The 16,146-nt window shown below is 43.9% G+C and overlaps 1 protein-coding gene across 2 annotated transcripts in view; it reads right to left on the bottom strand.

Annotated features, from left to right (window-relative positions):
- The window catches only part of JARID2 (jumonji and AT-rich interaction domain containing 2), a 245,507-nt gene that overhangs the window by 89,917 nt on the left and 139,444 nt on the right, over positions 1 to 16,146 (bottom strand). For both annotated transcript variants that reach the window (XM_060110539.1, XM_060110540.1), the window contains exon 4: positions 6,416 to 6,557. In XM_060110539.1, coding sequence (XP_059966522.1) covers positions 6,416 to 6,557 — 142 coding nt within the window. The remainder of the gene's footprint in view (positions 1 to 6,415; positions 6,558 to 16,146) is intronic.

The following is a 16,146-nucleotide window of genomic DNA, read 5'->3' as shown; positions in this document are numbered from 1 at the left end:
TAAAAGGTTCAATGTTCTCTAGTAACCTGATCATACCCTAGAGCAATGCTTGAGAATAGGCGGAGAAAGACAAACATACCCAGAACCCAACAAAAGAAAACTTACGATGCCTAGCATCCAATAAGAAATTACCAGGCAAGCAAAATAGGAGGAAGATATGACCTACGTTGAGTGGAGGAACATGAATCAATCCAAAATGACCCATAAGTGACACACATGATAGGTTAGTAGACAAAGACACTAATAACATCTATTATAATTCCATTCCATGTGTTCGAGAAGGTAGAACAAAGACTAAGCTATATTAGGAGAGACACTAAAGATTATAAAAAGACCAAAATCTAGAGATGTCTAGAGACTAAAGACAACAATGTCTGAGGCGAAAATTATATGTCTGCAGATATTAGGTAGAAACTATCCACAATGAAACACAGAGAAAAAAAAGACTGGCATAAAATGAACAGAGTATTCATGAACTGTGGAACAACTTGGGACACCTTGATATACATGAACCTGAAATCCCTACAGGGCGCTGGGGGGGGGGGGGGGGGGGGAGGGGGAGATCACATGCAAAATATACCTGCAGAAATAATGGTTCTAATCTTTCCCAAATTGATGAAATCTACAAAATTGAGAAGCTCTATGAAGCCCAAACACAAGAATCTAGGAAACCTATATGAAAGCATATTGTATGATAGATTTTTTAAAACTTTAGAAGCAGATGTCTTGCCAGATACACTGCAAGCCAAGAGATGGTGGAGCAGTACCTTTAACAAACTCCACAGGGGAGTGGAGAAGGAGGAACTGTTAACCTACAATTCTATACCCAGCAAAAATATCTTCCAAAACTGAATGTGAATTTCTCACAACTGCATGTGATTCTACAACCCTAATAAGAAGATCCTTTTTAATCAGGGTGAAATAAAGACCTTATCAGATATAAAAAACCTGAGAGTCATCCAACACCAGCAGAAATTGGAAATGTTAAAGTCCTACAAGCAAAATCAAAAGGAAAATGATACCAGAAAGCCACATAGATCTAAAGGAAGGAATGAAGAGCACCAGAAGTGACAGCTGTGTGGGTAAATTAGAAGAGCAGATGGGCTAGACACAGCTAGGTTTACTATTTTTTTTTTTTTTTTTTTTGGCTGCCTTGGGTCTTCTTTTCTGTGCGAGGGCTTTCTCCAGTTGTGGCAAGCGGGGGCCACTCTTCATTGCGGTGCGCGGGCCTCTCACTATCGCGGCCTCTCTTGTTGCGGAGCACAGGCTCCAGACGCGCAGGCTCAGTAGTTGTGGCTCACGGGCCTAGTTGCTCCGCGGCATGTGGGATCCTCCCAGACCAGGGCTCGAACCCGTGTCCCCTGCATTAGCAGGCAGACTCCCAACCACTGTGCCACCAGGGAAGCCCTACATTTTTTACATTTATGTAACTCCACAGTTATTTTCTGTGGTTATTAAAGGTGCCACATAATATTCAGTTCCTCAGATTTGCACCTTTTTTACTTCCTGTAGGTAGAGAGTATGTTTCAGTCAAGATAGCTCTGAAATCAATAGTGCATTTAACATTAAACTATCTCTCCTACCAATGCATTTTGTTACAGAGATATGTAAAAACTATTTAGGCTTTTAAAATTCTAATTCCTAAGGATGGTCACGTTGAATAACTCCAATTTCTAACACTGCGTGCTGCCCAGTAAGAATCCTATGCATTTGGGCCTATCTTTCCAAACTTGGAGGTAGCAAACTACTGCATGCCAACATAGCACCTCGGAACAGAAATAATAAGGAAAACAGTAATATTTGACAATTCAGCTGTAAAAGGGATGCCTATTAAAAGCCTGGGAGAATTCTCACCATCTCAACATGTATTCATACCCAAAACCTGAACCACACCAAGTCCTCACCCCTAACACTCCACATTCAAAATCCAACCTCCTAGAGCAGGGCTGACTGTCTGAACTCCATCAAGTATTACACTCCCAAAGGCTTAAATAACTAAAATACAGCAGCTCTTTGTTTAACAAAAAGGAAACACTTACATCCCTACAGAGGCACAGTCCACACTATTTTTTTTTTTTTTTTACTAGTTCAGTAGACACTCGTGGAGTTTGTTTTTAAAAGTGTGTCAGAGATCTTACTATTAAGTACTAGTGAAATAGGGGCCACCCCCCCAAGGGCTTAGGTGTGAGTTACGTGTGAATAGCCCAGATAGCATCTTCACAAACTACAACCTCACCCCACTCACACTTGCTCTTGCTCCATGCAAGCAAATACCTGGTCACAACAAGCTTTGTGGAAGAATTCACACTCCACACCATTAGGGTCCTTCCCGTGACTCAGTAACTTCAAAAAAAGAGGGACATAGGCCCACACTTTCCCATCTGCCTGTGGATGGCGGTAAGGGCGGCGCCATGGAGAAAAGATAGAAATCACAATTTGCATAAATCAGAATCACATTTGAGAAGTCTTCAATGAATGTGCATGTCCCCATGTAGCAATTCATGTGTCATACACGCCGATGACAGCTCACAGTAATATCTCACACGGAGTCCTCATTATATACCTGGGAGCTCCTCATGAATCAATTTGCCTGGGACACAAAACCCCCCATGAGGTGGTCACTACTGTCACAGACATTTGACAGATGAGAAAACCGAGGCCCAGTGATGTTACAGAACCTGCCCAAGAACACGTAACAGACAGCTGAGCCAGAAGAGGCCACATGCTCTGGTTCCAGCCCATACTCTTAACCACAAGGTCCCCGTGACACGTCCCTGAGAACTACCACCCATCCAAAGATAAAATAAGTACATACAACACCTAATTCTGCTAGATATCTGAGTGGCCAAGTCCAGTGACCCCTGAGGGACCATGCATTTTGGATCTCCCATGCACTTACACCTGAAAGTATACCATGTCACCAACTTCTTTGTACACCTTCTTTCCACCAGCCAAACACATAACCCCTATCCTGACCATAACCATCATTCCCAAGTTTCTCACAGTCTATCCACACATGACTGACAAAATTGGTCCATTCTGGTTTCTAAAAATCCTCAGATACTTCTTGCAGGAAACAAATTTTACAATAACCGAGTATCATGGGATGAGCAACATAAGGGGGTGAGGGTAAGGAGCTAGGCATGGCATGATGAAAGGCTGAAAATCTCTACAATGTTTCCATTCTAAACAGTAAGAACTAATTAATGTATGGTTTTTTAAATTATTTATTAAACTCACCTACCACAGGGATCAAAAGAAAAAGAAAACCAACACCTAGGAACTCCCACCAGCGCTGACTCCTTCAGATCTTCAATGGCTGGGCTGCCCTGTCCATCAAACAGGCAAAGAAGAGCTTCTAGAGAGGTTGGCTTCTCCTTTTACAAAGAGTGACTTTAGATGATGACCTTTTAATGACGAGGTAAAGAGATACCTTTTATTTTTGCCTCAATCAAGAAAAATAAATCCTATGGAACTCTGGATTCTACTGCTTCCTATGTGCCAAAAAGATCCCCAACTTAAGTAAAACCAATGGCAGCAAGTACATAGGACCAAACATAGCTTAGGGGGTTTCCGGTAGAAAAATAACACAGCGTAAACACATGGGATGTTTTGACTAAAGACTTAAGAAATGTGTTACAAGCATCAATCAGAAAATGGAATTGCTTCAACTTGCAGGCTGGAAATTCAGGGCAAGGTCTAAACTGAGGTTGGCGTAGTCTACACATCAGATTTCAATTTTTCTTAAGGAAGTCAAACACATAAATTCCCTCTTTCTTTCCCTCCCCCACCAAGACAAAGGCACATTAACTGGTGATGCTAAAAACATGCACCTAGAAAGAGCAATTAACTGTACAAAATAGCTAGCAATTCGTATCATTCTAAAGAGAGAGGAAGAGAGGGAGAGGGAGAGAGAGAGGGAGCATTTTCCAAAACAAATACATAAATCATGACTGGAATTTTAGGACTCAGTGTTCTCACATAGGAAGTCTAAATGCCAAAAGAGAATGCAAGTGGTGCATCATAAAACATGCTCTTCTCGTGCATATTTATGGGAATTTTAGATGCTAGATAAAGAGTAAGATCTAGTCAACAATCAGTTCAATGTAGCTTCAGCGACATTTCAAAATCACCACTTTAGGTAGCTACTCTGGGCTTGGCTTGGAATCAGCAGAGACAGCGCACTCGTCAGCTTCTTAGAAAAGGTACGTTACATGTAACGTGAAGGAAGGTTGAGCACTGAAGTCTGACGGTCACTGACAAACAAGGCAGGGCTCATACCACAGAATTTATACTAAACGTTTATGCTAAATACCAACAAGGAATCAAAATAAGCCAAAAATTATTAAAAGTTATTATTTTCTATTTGCTATGTACCCTGCAACACTTCAAGACATTTATGCCCTAACTACACTACCCATCCGTAAACTACGGATGGGTAGTGTAGCCCCTTTCTGCAACGCAGGCCACCCCAGACCAGCCCTAAATCTAGCCTAACCTGTCAAAACCTTAATCTACACTATATATCCCTGATAGTAGACTGTGGTCGTAACTCCCCAAAATGCTGTCATGAATCCGTAATTCAGTAAAACAAGGTACTTGGCACACTAATAATTAAAGCAGATTAGCAATGCCTTAAGTTTTCCTTAAGTTCCCCTAAACAAAGTTTCTCTTTTTCACTGCCCCAGAGAATTGAAGTTAATTGACTGATTTGCACACAGCTGCCACACAGGACCACAGTCCCGTGCAAAGAGGAAGCCAGCAGCACTGCCATCTGAGAAAGGCACTAGGAGCCAGGGACAAAGGGCTCCCCACACCCATCAGAAGAAAATGAAGCCTAATGGCCTTTGTCATCATACCCCCATGCTGACCGACCTCCCCAGAGGTGAGGGTGATGGACGGCCATGTAGCTGAAGGATGGGTACTGTCATTTCCAACCACAATCCCAGACTTTTGTTCCTCAAAAACAGATGAAAGATGATGCATGACCCCCCACCCATGTCTGGAAACATGGAGAGTATTCTTACACATTCCAGTATGTTTGCTAATGTGGTTTTTCTTACACACCCTTTCACCCCCCTCTTGTGACGCTGCACTTTTCAAGTTGGGGCAGAGTGGATGTTTGTCACAGAGCATCTGCAACATGAAAGGCTTACACTGAGACACTCAGCCAAATGGTTATAAATAGAGTAACATACAAAGTCCAGTACACTGGCAGAGATACTTCTTACATACGCGTGCTAATTGTACTAACAAATCCAACGACACCTTCTAAGACACAGTGCCGAGGATCAAGGGAAAAAGAGGATGGAAGTTAATACAGACTCTATACCATGGGTATTCTAAACGAAGAGACTGCGTGACAGAGGAAACTCAAGGCTTGGAGCTATGCACCTCAAATTTCAGATCTAACGTACAGTTCTGTTAAGGATTTTAAGGATCCACACATGGTCACTCTTCTCCCTTCCTCTTAGTTTGCCACCATATTCAGTTCTTCATTAGATATACACATCTAGATGGTTTCTGAAAAGTAACTATGATGCTGTATATAGAAAGGGCAAACAACGAAGTCCAGACCAGGAGTTATTTTTTTTCCCCTTTCCCAAACCTCTCCAAAAAACAGATTCTAAGAAAACGTAATTAATCTTGTCATCTAGGAAAACACTGAATATGAGAGCAGAAAAGGAATGAAATGAAATGTAAATTCTAAGGCGGGGGTGGCGTTCCGCGCAGACAACACGAGGCGTGAAATAAGGCTGATTACTAACAAAGGGTTTTTAAAACACCCAATTAAAAGCGTTATTATATAATGTCACTGTCTGACCAGGACGCCACAACTCGTATCAAACTACCATAGCCAACTTCCTGATCAAGCTATCTGAAGCTTATTTAGGAAAGTCATTTTAAAAAATTAAAAACCTGCTGGTAAATTAATTTTAAGAACAGATTTCACACCTACTAACTTGGTTAACACCAAGTGGATTTTGCTTTCCTGACAAGGGGAAAAATGTTTCAGAAACACCACATTTAATTCTTCAAATTTTTAGAAACATCTCTTTAGAAATGGCGAAATACCATCTAATATACTCAAGAATACAACTGATGAAAATCAATTACAATGAACAGCAAAGACAGGAATTACAAGTTGGCAACTCTCTGGCCAATTTTTATGGCAGGAAAGTGTTTTCTTTGGTCCACAGCATTTTTTTTGCTTTATTCATCTCTAATAATAATTAGTGGACAATATTTAGAAACCAGGATATTTGATACAAAAATCCAGAATTCTGGCTCCTCTATGAAAAAAAATCAGGAGATCGGGTGAGTGGGCCCAAGTTTGTTCCCACGCGGACAAGACTGGCACCTAGTTTGAAGTCCCTGGTTTAAGGTACCAGTATGTTCAGCCTTGGGTACTAACCTTTTCCTCGACGGCCCTTCTTCAAAATCTGAAGAACTAACATCGTTGCTAGTTGAGGACACTTGGGATGCATCGTCCTTCTCATTCTCTGACTGTTCTGATGCTGGTCCTAATCCCTTAGACTGGCCATTACCAAGGAGCCCTACAGGTGAAAAAAGGGGACAAACACTTAAATACATGACATCAGGAAGCAGCACTTTACCACAGTTAACCCTACACAGTGGCTGATGAGGGCAGACAAGAATCTCCTGGATAGAAGAGAATCAGAAGGTACATATCCCTTGTGAATGGAGGGGGAAAAGTCCCACCTCATCCTACTTTAGACCTTACACGAGAGTGAAATGCCTACCAAAGAAATAACTCCAACGGTAGGAAAGTCAAGCAGAAATGTGTAGTTGTAATAATACACTACAGCGTTCTTTCTGAAGTGCATCAACATCTTTCAGGGCTGGGGGGTGGAAAGGAAGAAACCAACTTCACGTAGTACCGATTCAAACTAGTTACCCTTCCAGGGCTACATATTTACTCTAGAAACACTGAAATCCTTTTTGGAATTGCCTTTAGGAACCAGCACCTGCCACCCAAGAAAAAGCATCCATCATTACCTTGTGGCCATATATCAGTTCTTAACTAGAGGTCTGACTGTACAACTTGCTCTTCATAGCAATCCACTGTAACAGAGTCACTGTATTGGAATCTGATTGTCTCAGAGGATAAGGATTCTCCACGACTCCATACATGGCCCCAGGCGGAAGAGGGAGTCTGGTGGCCCCAGGCGGAGCCACTGGTAACCCAGACTGGGAAAAGGGCTATGCCAAGTGACATGGAAGCTGCTGAGCCACCAGCCAACGGGTCACAGCTGAATAAAAGCCTGGTCTCATAGCATTCAGATGTCCTTATATCTAGGGTTCCTGGATACGATTTAGGTTCTACCAATGGGGGGCTTGTACCCACACACGTGTCCACAGCCACCGGCCCCCACTTCCACTGTCTAGTCACCAGCCTCTGGGCATCAGCAGAAATGCTAGCAAGTGTCTGCATTCTCACAGCCACGGTGTTTGGCTTTTAAGTGAAGCCAGAAGGGCAGGGTGGCCCCTTGATTTTTGTACTCCCAACCCTTCCAGCAAGTTTGTAAGCACTTACGTCCCTGTATGAAATCCCTTTTTGGTTGAAGCACTTAAAGAGCGGTTCCTATTAGTTGCAGTAAACACTATAATAGAACACAATATTCTACATATTGGGTAAGATTTTCTGGAAGAACACAGTATACTGCAACAAAACCCTGGGACTTAGCCTGTTTACGCATGCATTTCCCCAGTTATCTATTTTTACATCATTTCAGGGTATGAGTAATAACATAACGTTGGAAATCTAATACAATGCAGTAAATAAAATCCCATGGCTGTCACTTAGACTTGTGGCTTTGGGAGTCATGACTACAATATGGAAATGAAAACACTAGGCAACTTCCCAGAGAAACAGAAAATGTGGGGAGTTTGCACTGTGAGGCAAACAGGAGACATAATTGCAGGGAAATCTATGAGTCTAAGGGTTGAAGTGTGGCCAACATTTCAAAGATGAGAGCAGTGCTATCCATTACAGTAACTGCTAGTCACAGGGAGCTACTGAGCACTTGAAATATGGCTATGTGAGTAAGAAGATGAACTATTATTTTTATTTAACCTTATTTAAAACTCACTATAACTAACATTTCTCTAATAATTTGATATTAATTCTTGAAATATTCTGGGTGTATTATTAGGTTACGTCAAATACATTTAAATTAGTCTTACCTGCTTCTTTAAAAATTTTTAATGCAGCTCTAGAAAACTAACACTACATATGTGGTTGAAATAACATCTCTATAGACCAGCACTAAATTAGAGAGCACTGCAGTACTGTCATGGTGGGGGGGGATGACCACGCAGCAGCCCACCCAAATAGTAGGAAGATACAGACCATACTTATAAACGCAGATTAGGAAACTAGCCCAGGGACATAATATAAGTCACGTGTAAAAAAAAGAAGTGCTAATGGATGAATTACCACACTTGAAAAGGATGGTAAATTCGAAATAAAAATTCTGGTTATGGAACCATATATAAAATTAATTTTTTAAGGGGGGGATTATCTCTAAAATAAAAGCGTGCTCTTGGTTGAATTCAAATTTTTCAAAAGTATGTAAGGACTTAAAGAAGAAGAAAGCAAGAAAGGAGGAAGGAAATATAACTTCATTTTTTAACACCCACCATATGCCAGGGCACTGGGGATACAGGCATAATCCAACGAAGCCTACATTTTAGTAGTGAGAGGAGATACTCCTGTGTGTATCAGTTAGCGGTATGTACAAAGAAGAAACCTTGCACTTGCAGGGCAAGCAATAGGGGAGGGCAGTGAATATGAATCACTGGAGCCAGCAAGCAAACCTGCAACAGCAAAACAAGGAGAGCAAAGCTGGTATGTACAATACACCTAAAAAACAAAAAGCAAAAACAGTGGTGGTGCTGGTGACAGTGGAGGAGGAAGAAGAGGTGGTTGTCTGGAGCTGTGTTTGGAACACGGAGGAAACAGAGGGGCCAGCAGGCGCTGCTCGGTGAGCCTGAGGAAGAAGCACTTGCTGTCCCCTCTGGTACGTACACACCAAGATCTCAAGCATCTCCTGAGGGAGCAAGCAGCTCATGAGTGAATGAGTGAGCAAGTGCAGGAATGAGTTAGCAGAGAAAAGTTCAGCTATCCAACGACAGCTGTGCCCTTGTCCTCCTGACAAAAAGAACCTCTGTAGACTGTAAGGAGTAGTGACCCTCAAACTTACGCCCTGGGCATAACCCCAGTGTGTCTCTTCTAACAAATTTCCAGATGATGCTGGTTCTGCTTTGGCTGGTCTAGGGGCCACATCTTGAGATCCGCTATTGCAGGGGGAAGCAAGATTCAAGCCAGTAAGAGATCTAGTTGCCCTGAGACACTATAAGCTCTGGGCAAGTGTGCACTAGATCTCAGGAAACCAATTATGTTTGTACAATCTATCATAATACAACTCACGGTAAGGCACCTAAATCCAAAGTTCACTCACAGTAAGGCGCCCAAAACCGAAGTTCTGCTGGGGCTTTCTTCCACCTTGGATCATTAATTTTGTGAAAGGAAAGAAGGCTGCTTACAAAACTTATCACAAAGCTATCAGAGCCTGCTAATGACAAATACAGTTAAAAAGTAACGCATGATGGAAAAAAAGTGTTCATATCTAAGAGGCATCAGTCTAGAACAAGGATATAATGTTTCTTTTCTCCAAAAAAAAAAAAAAAAAATCAACTGCCCAGGCACAAATTCAGGGAAACTGGATTATCAAGTTTTACACGAAAAGGGGGAATTTTAATTGACTGTATGTGAGCTCAATGTCAGGCAAAAGGATGAGAATGCTCTGAAACACTAAGGCATGACTGAGCTCCATTAAAATGAATCAAAGCGCTGAGTCCACAGTCCCAAGCCCTCATCAGACTAATATCTTCAAAGAACACCAAAGATGCCTCCATTCCAAGGATTAACAATGTCTGTTACCTGAACTACCAGACAGATGGGTTGTCATTCACTTTCCAGATCAGGAAAAAGGGGCCGACACAAAAGGGACTGCTTACCTGCTCTGTGAACTAGGAGACCTCAGCTGTTTCCAGCCTTTACGGTGGGGGGGGGGGGGGGGACTTGTTCTGCGTATAACTGACTGTTTCAATTTGAGTACCCCTGTCCTGACATCAGCACAGAGAAAATGTACATTTATTTTTAGTTAGACAGTCTCCATGGTTGGATAAACCTGGGCTTTTTTCTTTTCGGCACACCGCCCACCCCCTTATTCACATCTCTAGTGGACTGGCTCCCTTATTTCATTTTGAACGTTTTCATCCAACTCGTACCACCTGCCCAGTCCAGAAAAGCCAGGTCAGCAAGATGGAACACGACACCACGGGGCAGAAGAGCCGTTATCAGACCATCAGACAAGCCAATGAGTACTGCCTTTCCTTTCCGCTATGGAACAAAGCCCTGCCACCGATCTCTTACATTATTTTTAGTCAATGAGAAATAATCAAATGGCATCCTCTCCTCCAAACACACCAACTGGCTTTATCTTCCCACCCTCGCCCAACCCCACCATCAGCACAAACCTTTGTCGGGGGGAGGAGGTTACACAGAGGAGACGCGATGGCCCAAAGACCGCCTCCCCACACGAGCATTCGTTCTCCTCTATTAATATTCAGTAGGTTGAACTTAAATTAAACCACATCTATTGTCTTTCACAAGAGCAATAAATATGAGCTGAAAATTCCAAATCACTGCAGTAAAGGCAGCCCTCGGCGAGTCATCGTCAGCTGACGGGGCGGCGTGCCACAGGCCACCACAAGGGCAGTGCCCATGCTCACGAGCTGAGAACCCCAAGGAAACAAAATTCAGGAGCTCTGGACCCTCATCTTCCAAATGAGCAAGCAACTAAGAGGCTTTCAAGGCAACACACCCGAACTGTTTCTTCCTAAGCCTGGAACGGCGGCAGCAGGCAAGAGGAAGGAGCAGTCCTGTTCTGGGGGCTGGAGATGCGCATGAACAACTCCCCCTGGCCTTAACATAAGGGGGGCTGGGAAATTTAAAAAACAAATGAGGCCAAAGATTCCTTCAGCTAAGTGACGATGAGAGCTACAGATTTCAGAACAGCAATGTGCACAGAGGAGGAAATTCTTTCCTAACATCTGAAAAGGGGGGACTAGAATGGGCAGTGCTTACAATTTTCTGTTTTAGACACAAAGAAGTTTCGCCAGTCCTCCCATCAGCTACACGTACGTGATGGAATACAAAACTGAAGGAAAATCTAATGCCCTTATTTCACAAAAGAAGGGTTAAAGAGAAAGGAAAACAAGGAGACCTTTGAAGCTGTTCCCGAGCTTCCAAAACATCTGGAGCACACCAAACGTATTAGCATATTAGGGAGAGTCAGTGTATTTGGCTTTGTTGTAGAAGAGATGCACAAAAGGTAATTCTGTATTATAGAGCCAATGCCCGTCTGTCACCCTGTCACTGCGAGACAAGGTATCACATTACATATTAAACAGTCAAGCATCCAAAGAGAGCTTTCATTTGCTGCAGCAGCGTGTGTGTGTGTGTGTGTGTGTGTGTGTGTGTGTGTGTGTGTGTGTGTGTGTGTGTGTGTGTGTGTGTGTGTGTGTGTGTGTGTGTGTGTGTGTGTGTGTGTGTGTGTGTGTGTGTGTGTGTGTGTGTGTGTGTGTTGGAGGATGGGGGTGGCCGGCTGCTGCACTTTGAGTTGAGAGGAAAAATTATAAAAGCAGCCCCTTGGTTGAGGTAGGACCCTCTCTGAGGCATTCAGAATGTCAAGTTTGCTGCCACTACTAGTAGACAATAAAGCCTATTTTCACTCAAATTTTGGAAGAAAAATTGGATTGTTTGCTTTTTGCATGTGGATGCCAGGGAAATTCTGGCTCGGGCCAGCTTCACAGGGTCAACATGAATATGTAGTTTAAACCCAACTGTACACACTCAGGTCAGCAGCTGAGCTTCTGGATCGATCGCAGGGTCCAGGGAAGGGGGTGAGCAGTGCAGAAGGGTCTGCAAAGCTAAGCCCAGGCTGGTCCACTGACACCCTTTTCCATCTCAGGACGCTGAGGTGGCTGAGAACAAATAACAGTCATGAGGCGTGATGTCACTGCCACACTCATGGTCAACGAAGCACAAATGAGCATGGTTTAATACCTCAGCTTATGGAAAATAATTATCCCTTTCCCTCGGGAGGATGGCCCCTGACAGACTAGGGCTCCCCTTTGTCTGCTCTCAAATCAGCTGTGCAGATTTCTCATTCCAGCCAAGAAAACGGGGTCGAGACATAGCCCCAACAAACCCTCAAAGGAGCCCCCAAGACACAAGGGCAACACAGGTTTTTGTTAGTTTAATACCCAGAAAGTAGATAGTAGATAGACAGACAGACAATCCCCTAGAAGCCCTTCACCACCACCAGACTTTTTCCCCACAAAACCTTCTTGGGTAATCTAAACCTTCTTTTGCACGCTCGATTTTTTGAGAACAGATGTTAGAAAAAACTCTGACGCAGTGATAATAACATGGAAAAGTTGGGCCACTGGGCAAGCAAGGAAAATGTCTGACCTCATCCTTTCCTCCTATTTCAGAATCACGCAAATGACTAAATTCAAGAGACTCGAGCAGGAAAAGAGACAAACAGAACCCTAGCCCAGGAAGCATTTCCTCACCTCGAGGCACAAAGGAACAAGCCAGCAGACAGGTCACAAGTACACACAGGGGGAGGAACCAGATCGCTGCTCTTACTAAAACCCAAGTGGGTCAGCACCAACAAGAGACAAAAGACCTCTCCTCCCACGTCCTGACCAGGAGTTACACAAGGAGAGAAAAAGAAAACACTCCTCATGGAGAGGCTCCAACCACGACAACCAAAGAGCCACGGCGGAACTTCACCGGATACAAAATCCCTCCGTGGGAAGGATCCGTAATCTCTAGGAAAGATTTCTGGATGGGCCCAGAAGCTACTGAAACTCTGCTGATGACAACAGTGAGCAAAACGTGCTGCGCATTTTAGCACAACTCCTACTTCTCTGGGGCAAAGGCACTTCCTCCCTATACTCTCCCGCATCCTCCCATTCTTTATCCTTGACATGATTTTTATAACGATCAGAACAGATACAGTATCTTGAGCAGTAATGATTACTAAAATATAAGCACCCACATTGCTCTACAATGAGAAGCTCTACCTGAATCCAATTATCCTAAGCCTTCTATCCCACGTCATACCTCCTCTAGGTCCGCGCCCCATCCCAATACCTTATGCTGGCAAACCAGTCAACCTAATTATGACTGTCCATCAAAAGCACGAATCTTGGAATCCCCTAAAACATGAAACTCAAGTCTCTATCAGCTAAGTAAAAGTATTTGCTGGACAGGTGGCCCAGTTCCAAGCCCCACCCCCACCCCCAGAGGTCGAAAACTGCTTTCCACATACAGAAGTGATTAAAGTCGATGTTGTGCTTAGGCTGGTGTGGAAATGAGCTGCAGAACAATGGACCACTTACTGCGGCGCCCGGGAACTTAAGAGGCAGACACAGTGGACAGGAACCCTGCGCATTTTTAGAGAAATTCTTTTAGATAGACAAACAAGACCAGCATGTCCAAAGTCTTCTGTTCACATAAGCTGACATGCCAAAATCTGGTTTTATAAATCATAGAATTTGTGCTTCTCAAGGGGACATTTTCCATATGCGGTGCATGTTCCCAGATAGTGACATTCTACCTGTAAATAATTAAAGTGTGTGTGTGTGTGTGTGTGTGAGTATAGGTGTGTGAGTGTGTGTGTGTGGAAGGAGGGAGGGGGGAGAGAGAGAGTTATCTTTAAAGCTTCATATTACATTTACCCCACCAAAAGTAAGTTACCAAAAGAAACCGGTTGTCCAGTATTAGCAAGTCTCTACAAAGTTAAACAAAGCTGGCTTTAACACAAATCGACAAATCCCATAAAGTTATTAGTTTGTGCACAAGCCGGTAATGATAAATGGGCACAACTCCAAACACTTTGTGTCCTAACATCATAATTCACAGAGAAGTAAACAGCCACATCCTCACCCCCCAAAGCCTCTCCGGCTGCCTTTATTCCCGAAGCCCATAAAATGGGCCGCATGCAAGTCCTAAACTGTTTTGTTCATAAGTTTCCCAGCGCACTCAGTGCCTCCCCCTCACATACAGACAAGTCAACTACACACCCACTTCTCAGATGAATATAGTAAAGGATTAAGTGGGCTATTCAAAGTCCAAAAGAAAAAAAAAAAACAAAACCTGCTGGCAGCCAGCAAGCTCAGAGAGGCCTACAGCCTTCGGTTCCCGGGCTGAAATCTTAAGGAAACAGTACAGAAAGCACAACTCCAGGAACGCGGCCACAGAATCTGCAAAGATTTGAGGCACCTAAAATTGATGGCTGCTAAAACTCACCTGTGTCTCTATTTAGTAATACAAACATGGATCAATGCACAAAATATGGGAGCAGGAATGAGAGCACTCAAAGTTCAAAGCTTGAAGGTCTAACCTAGAACCACTCGGTCTCTGCTGACGTGCCTCAGTTTCCTCCATCTTTCAAGGAAAGACGAGGTGGAGAAGCAAAGTATGACAGGAAATGAAAAACACGCAAGCTGTTTATAAAGGAAACCAAAGCTCTGGTGAGGATGAACTAGTTAACTTTAATGAAACACCTATTTTTAAATGCTGGGAAATGATCACATCAATTGGCAATAAAATAAAGGGACCGGCCATAGCTGGATGGTGTTCAATCTCCAGAGAAAGGTCTAAACTCGTACAAGCCTGACTAAAACTGAAGATTTGGCCAAAATGGTCAACAGAGCTCAATGCTTTAAGAGCGACATTAATTCTCTCTTGTAAATTTCCACAGTACCTTTGCAGGAGCCACCATTGCCCCTAGGGAGGATACCAAAGCTGAAAGAATATTAATATTAGGCAAATCGCAACACTTTGTACATACTCTCATATACATATATATATATGGCACCTTGCCACCCATAATGGATTTAATCAGGACCCCAATAGGGAAACCCACAAAAGGCCTATTTCTCCAACAAAAGCCACAGCAGCCTGAAACAAATCTACAGCTATTTGATTTTTATTTTATTTATAGGAACAGACCTTCTATCCCAGGTTCCTCAAGATAAGCCACCAAAAACTGCACCTGACAGACCCGTGGAGCAGCCATCCTCAGAGCCGGATCATTGCAGAGAGACAGAGAGGAAGAAGGACAGAGGAAGGGAGGAGGGAGGGAGGGAGAGCGCAGCGAGGCAGGCTCCAGAGCACTTGTCAACAATCCTCCTCTGTACGTAATGAGCAGGCGGCAGTGCAGATTCCGGCGGTGCAGATTCCACGCGGCAATAGGACAGCCAGGCGAGCGGCGCAGGGGCCTGGGGGAGGGGAGGCGTCAGGGAGAGGAGGTTATTTATGGGGCTGGGAGGGAATCTAACACCAAAGAGGAGGGGTCTGGGGCTTTTTTCCTTCCTGATAAATTAGAATGAGAAAAAGGAAAAGATGGACTTGCTTTTCATCCTGCAATTTCCTCAACCTGCAATGCAGACAAATCCTTAGAATTCCTGACATGGGGTGTGGGCCGGCGGCGCGCCACTTTGGACCGGAGCAGTTTAATTGTCCACACTTCTGTGTGCCCAGTGTGCCAGGCTGCCCCCCTCGTGCACACACTCCCTCCCCCACCAGCCCGGCAGCAGGGTCCATGGCACATTTTCAATGGCATCCCTTTTTAATATCATAATCTGTGTCATTCAGCACTTGCCTTTTATTTATTTTTATTTGTTTTTTTGGCTGGGAAACCTGGGCAGCTCTCCAGACAGACTCTGCAGAAATCTCTTTCCACATGCTCCTTCTCCAGCCCGCCCGCCCCCTGCCTCCCATTCCTGCTACCAGGGTGCTTCATCACTTCGGTGATGACTGCACGGGCCCCCGCCGCCCTCCCCACCACCAGCGCATGGACACCCCTCCCCCAGACACATAAATTCATCTAATCTAATAAAACAGAAGCTCCTTTCCCTCACTGCTTCTTGAGGATCTTTTACAAAACGGGCTCTGTGGCCTGGCAGCTGCCGAGAGGGATGAAAAAGGCAAGATTCCAGCGGGGCTGGCCAGCTCCCTGGCCTCAGATAACTGGAGCT

The sequence above is a fragment of the Mesoplodon densirostris genome, chromosome 10 (genome assembly GCF_025265405.1).
Source record: "Mesoplodon densirostris isolate mMesDen1 chromosome 10, mMesDen1 primary haplotype, whole genome shotgun sequence".
Taxonomy (NCBI): Eukaryota; Metazoa; Chordata; class Mammalia; order Artiodactyla; family Ziphiidae; genus Mesoplodon; species Mesoplodon densirostris.
Note: the sequence above shows the minus strand (reverse complement) of the source record. Positions and strands in the feature narration are given on the sequence as shown.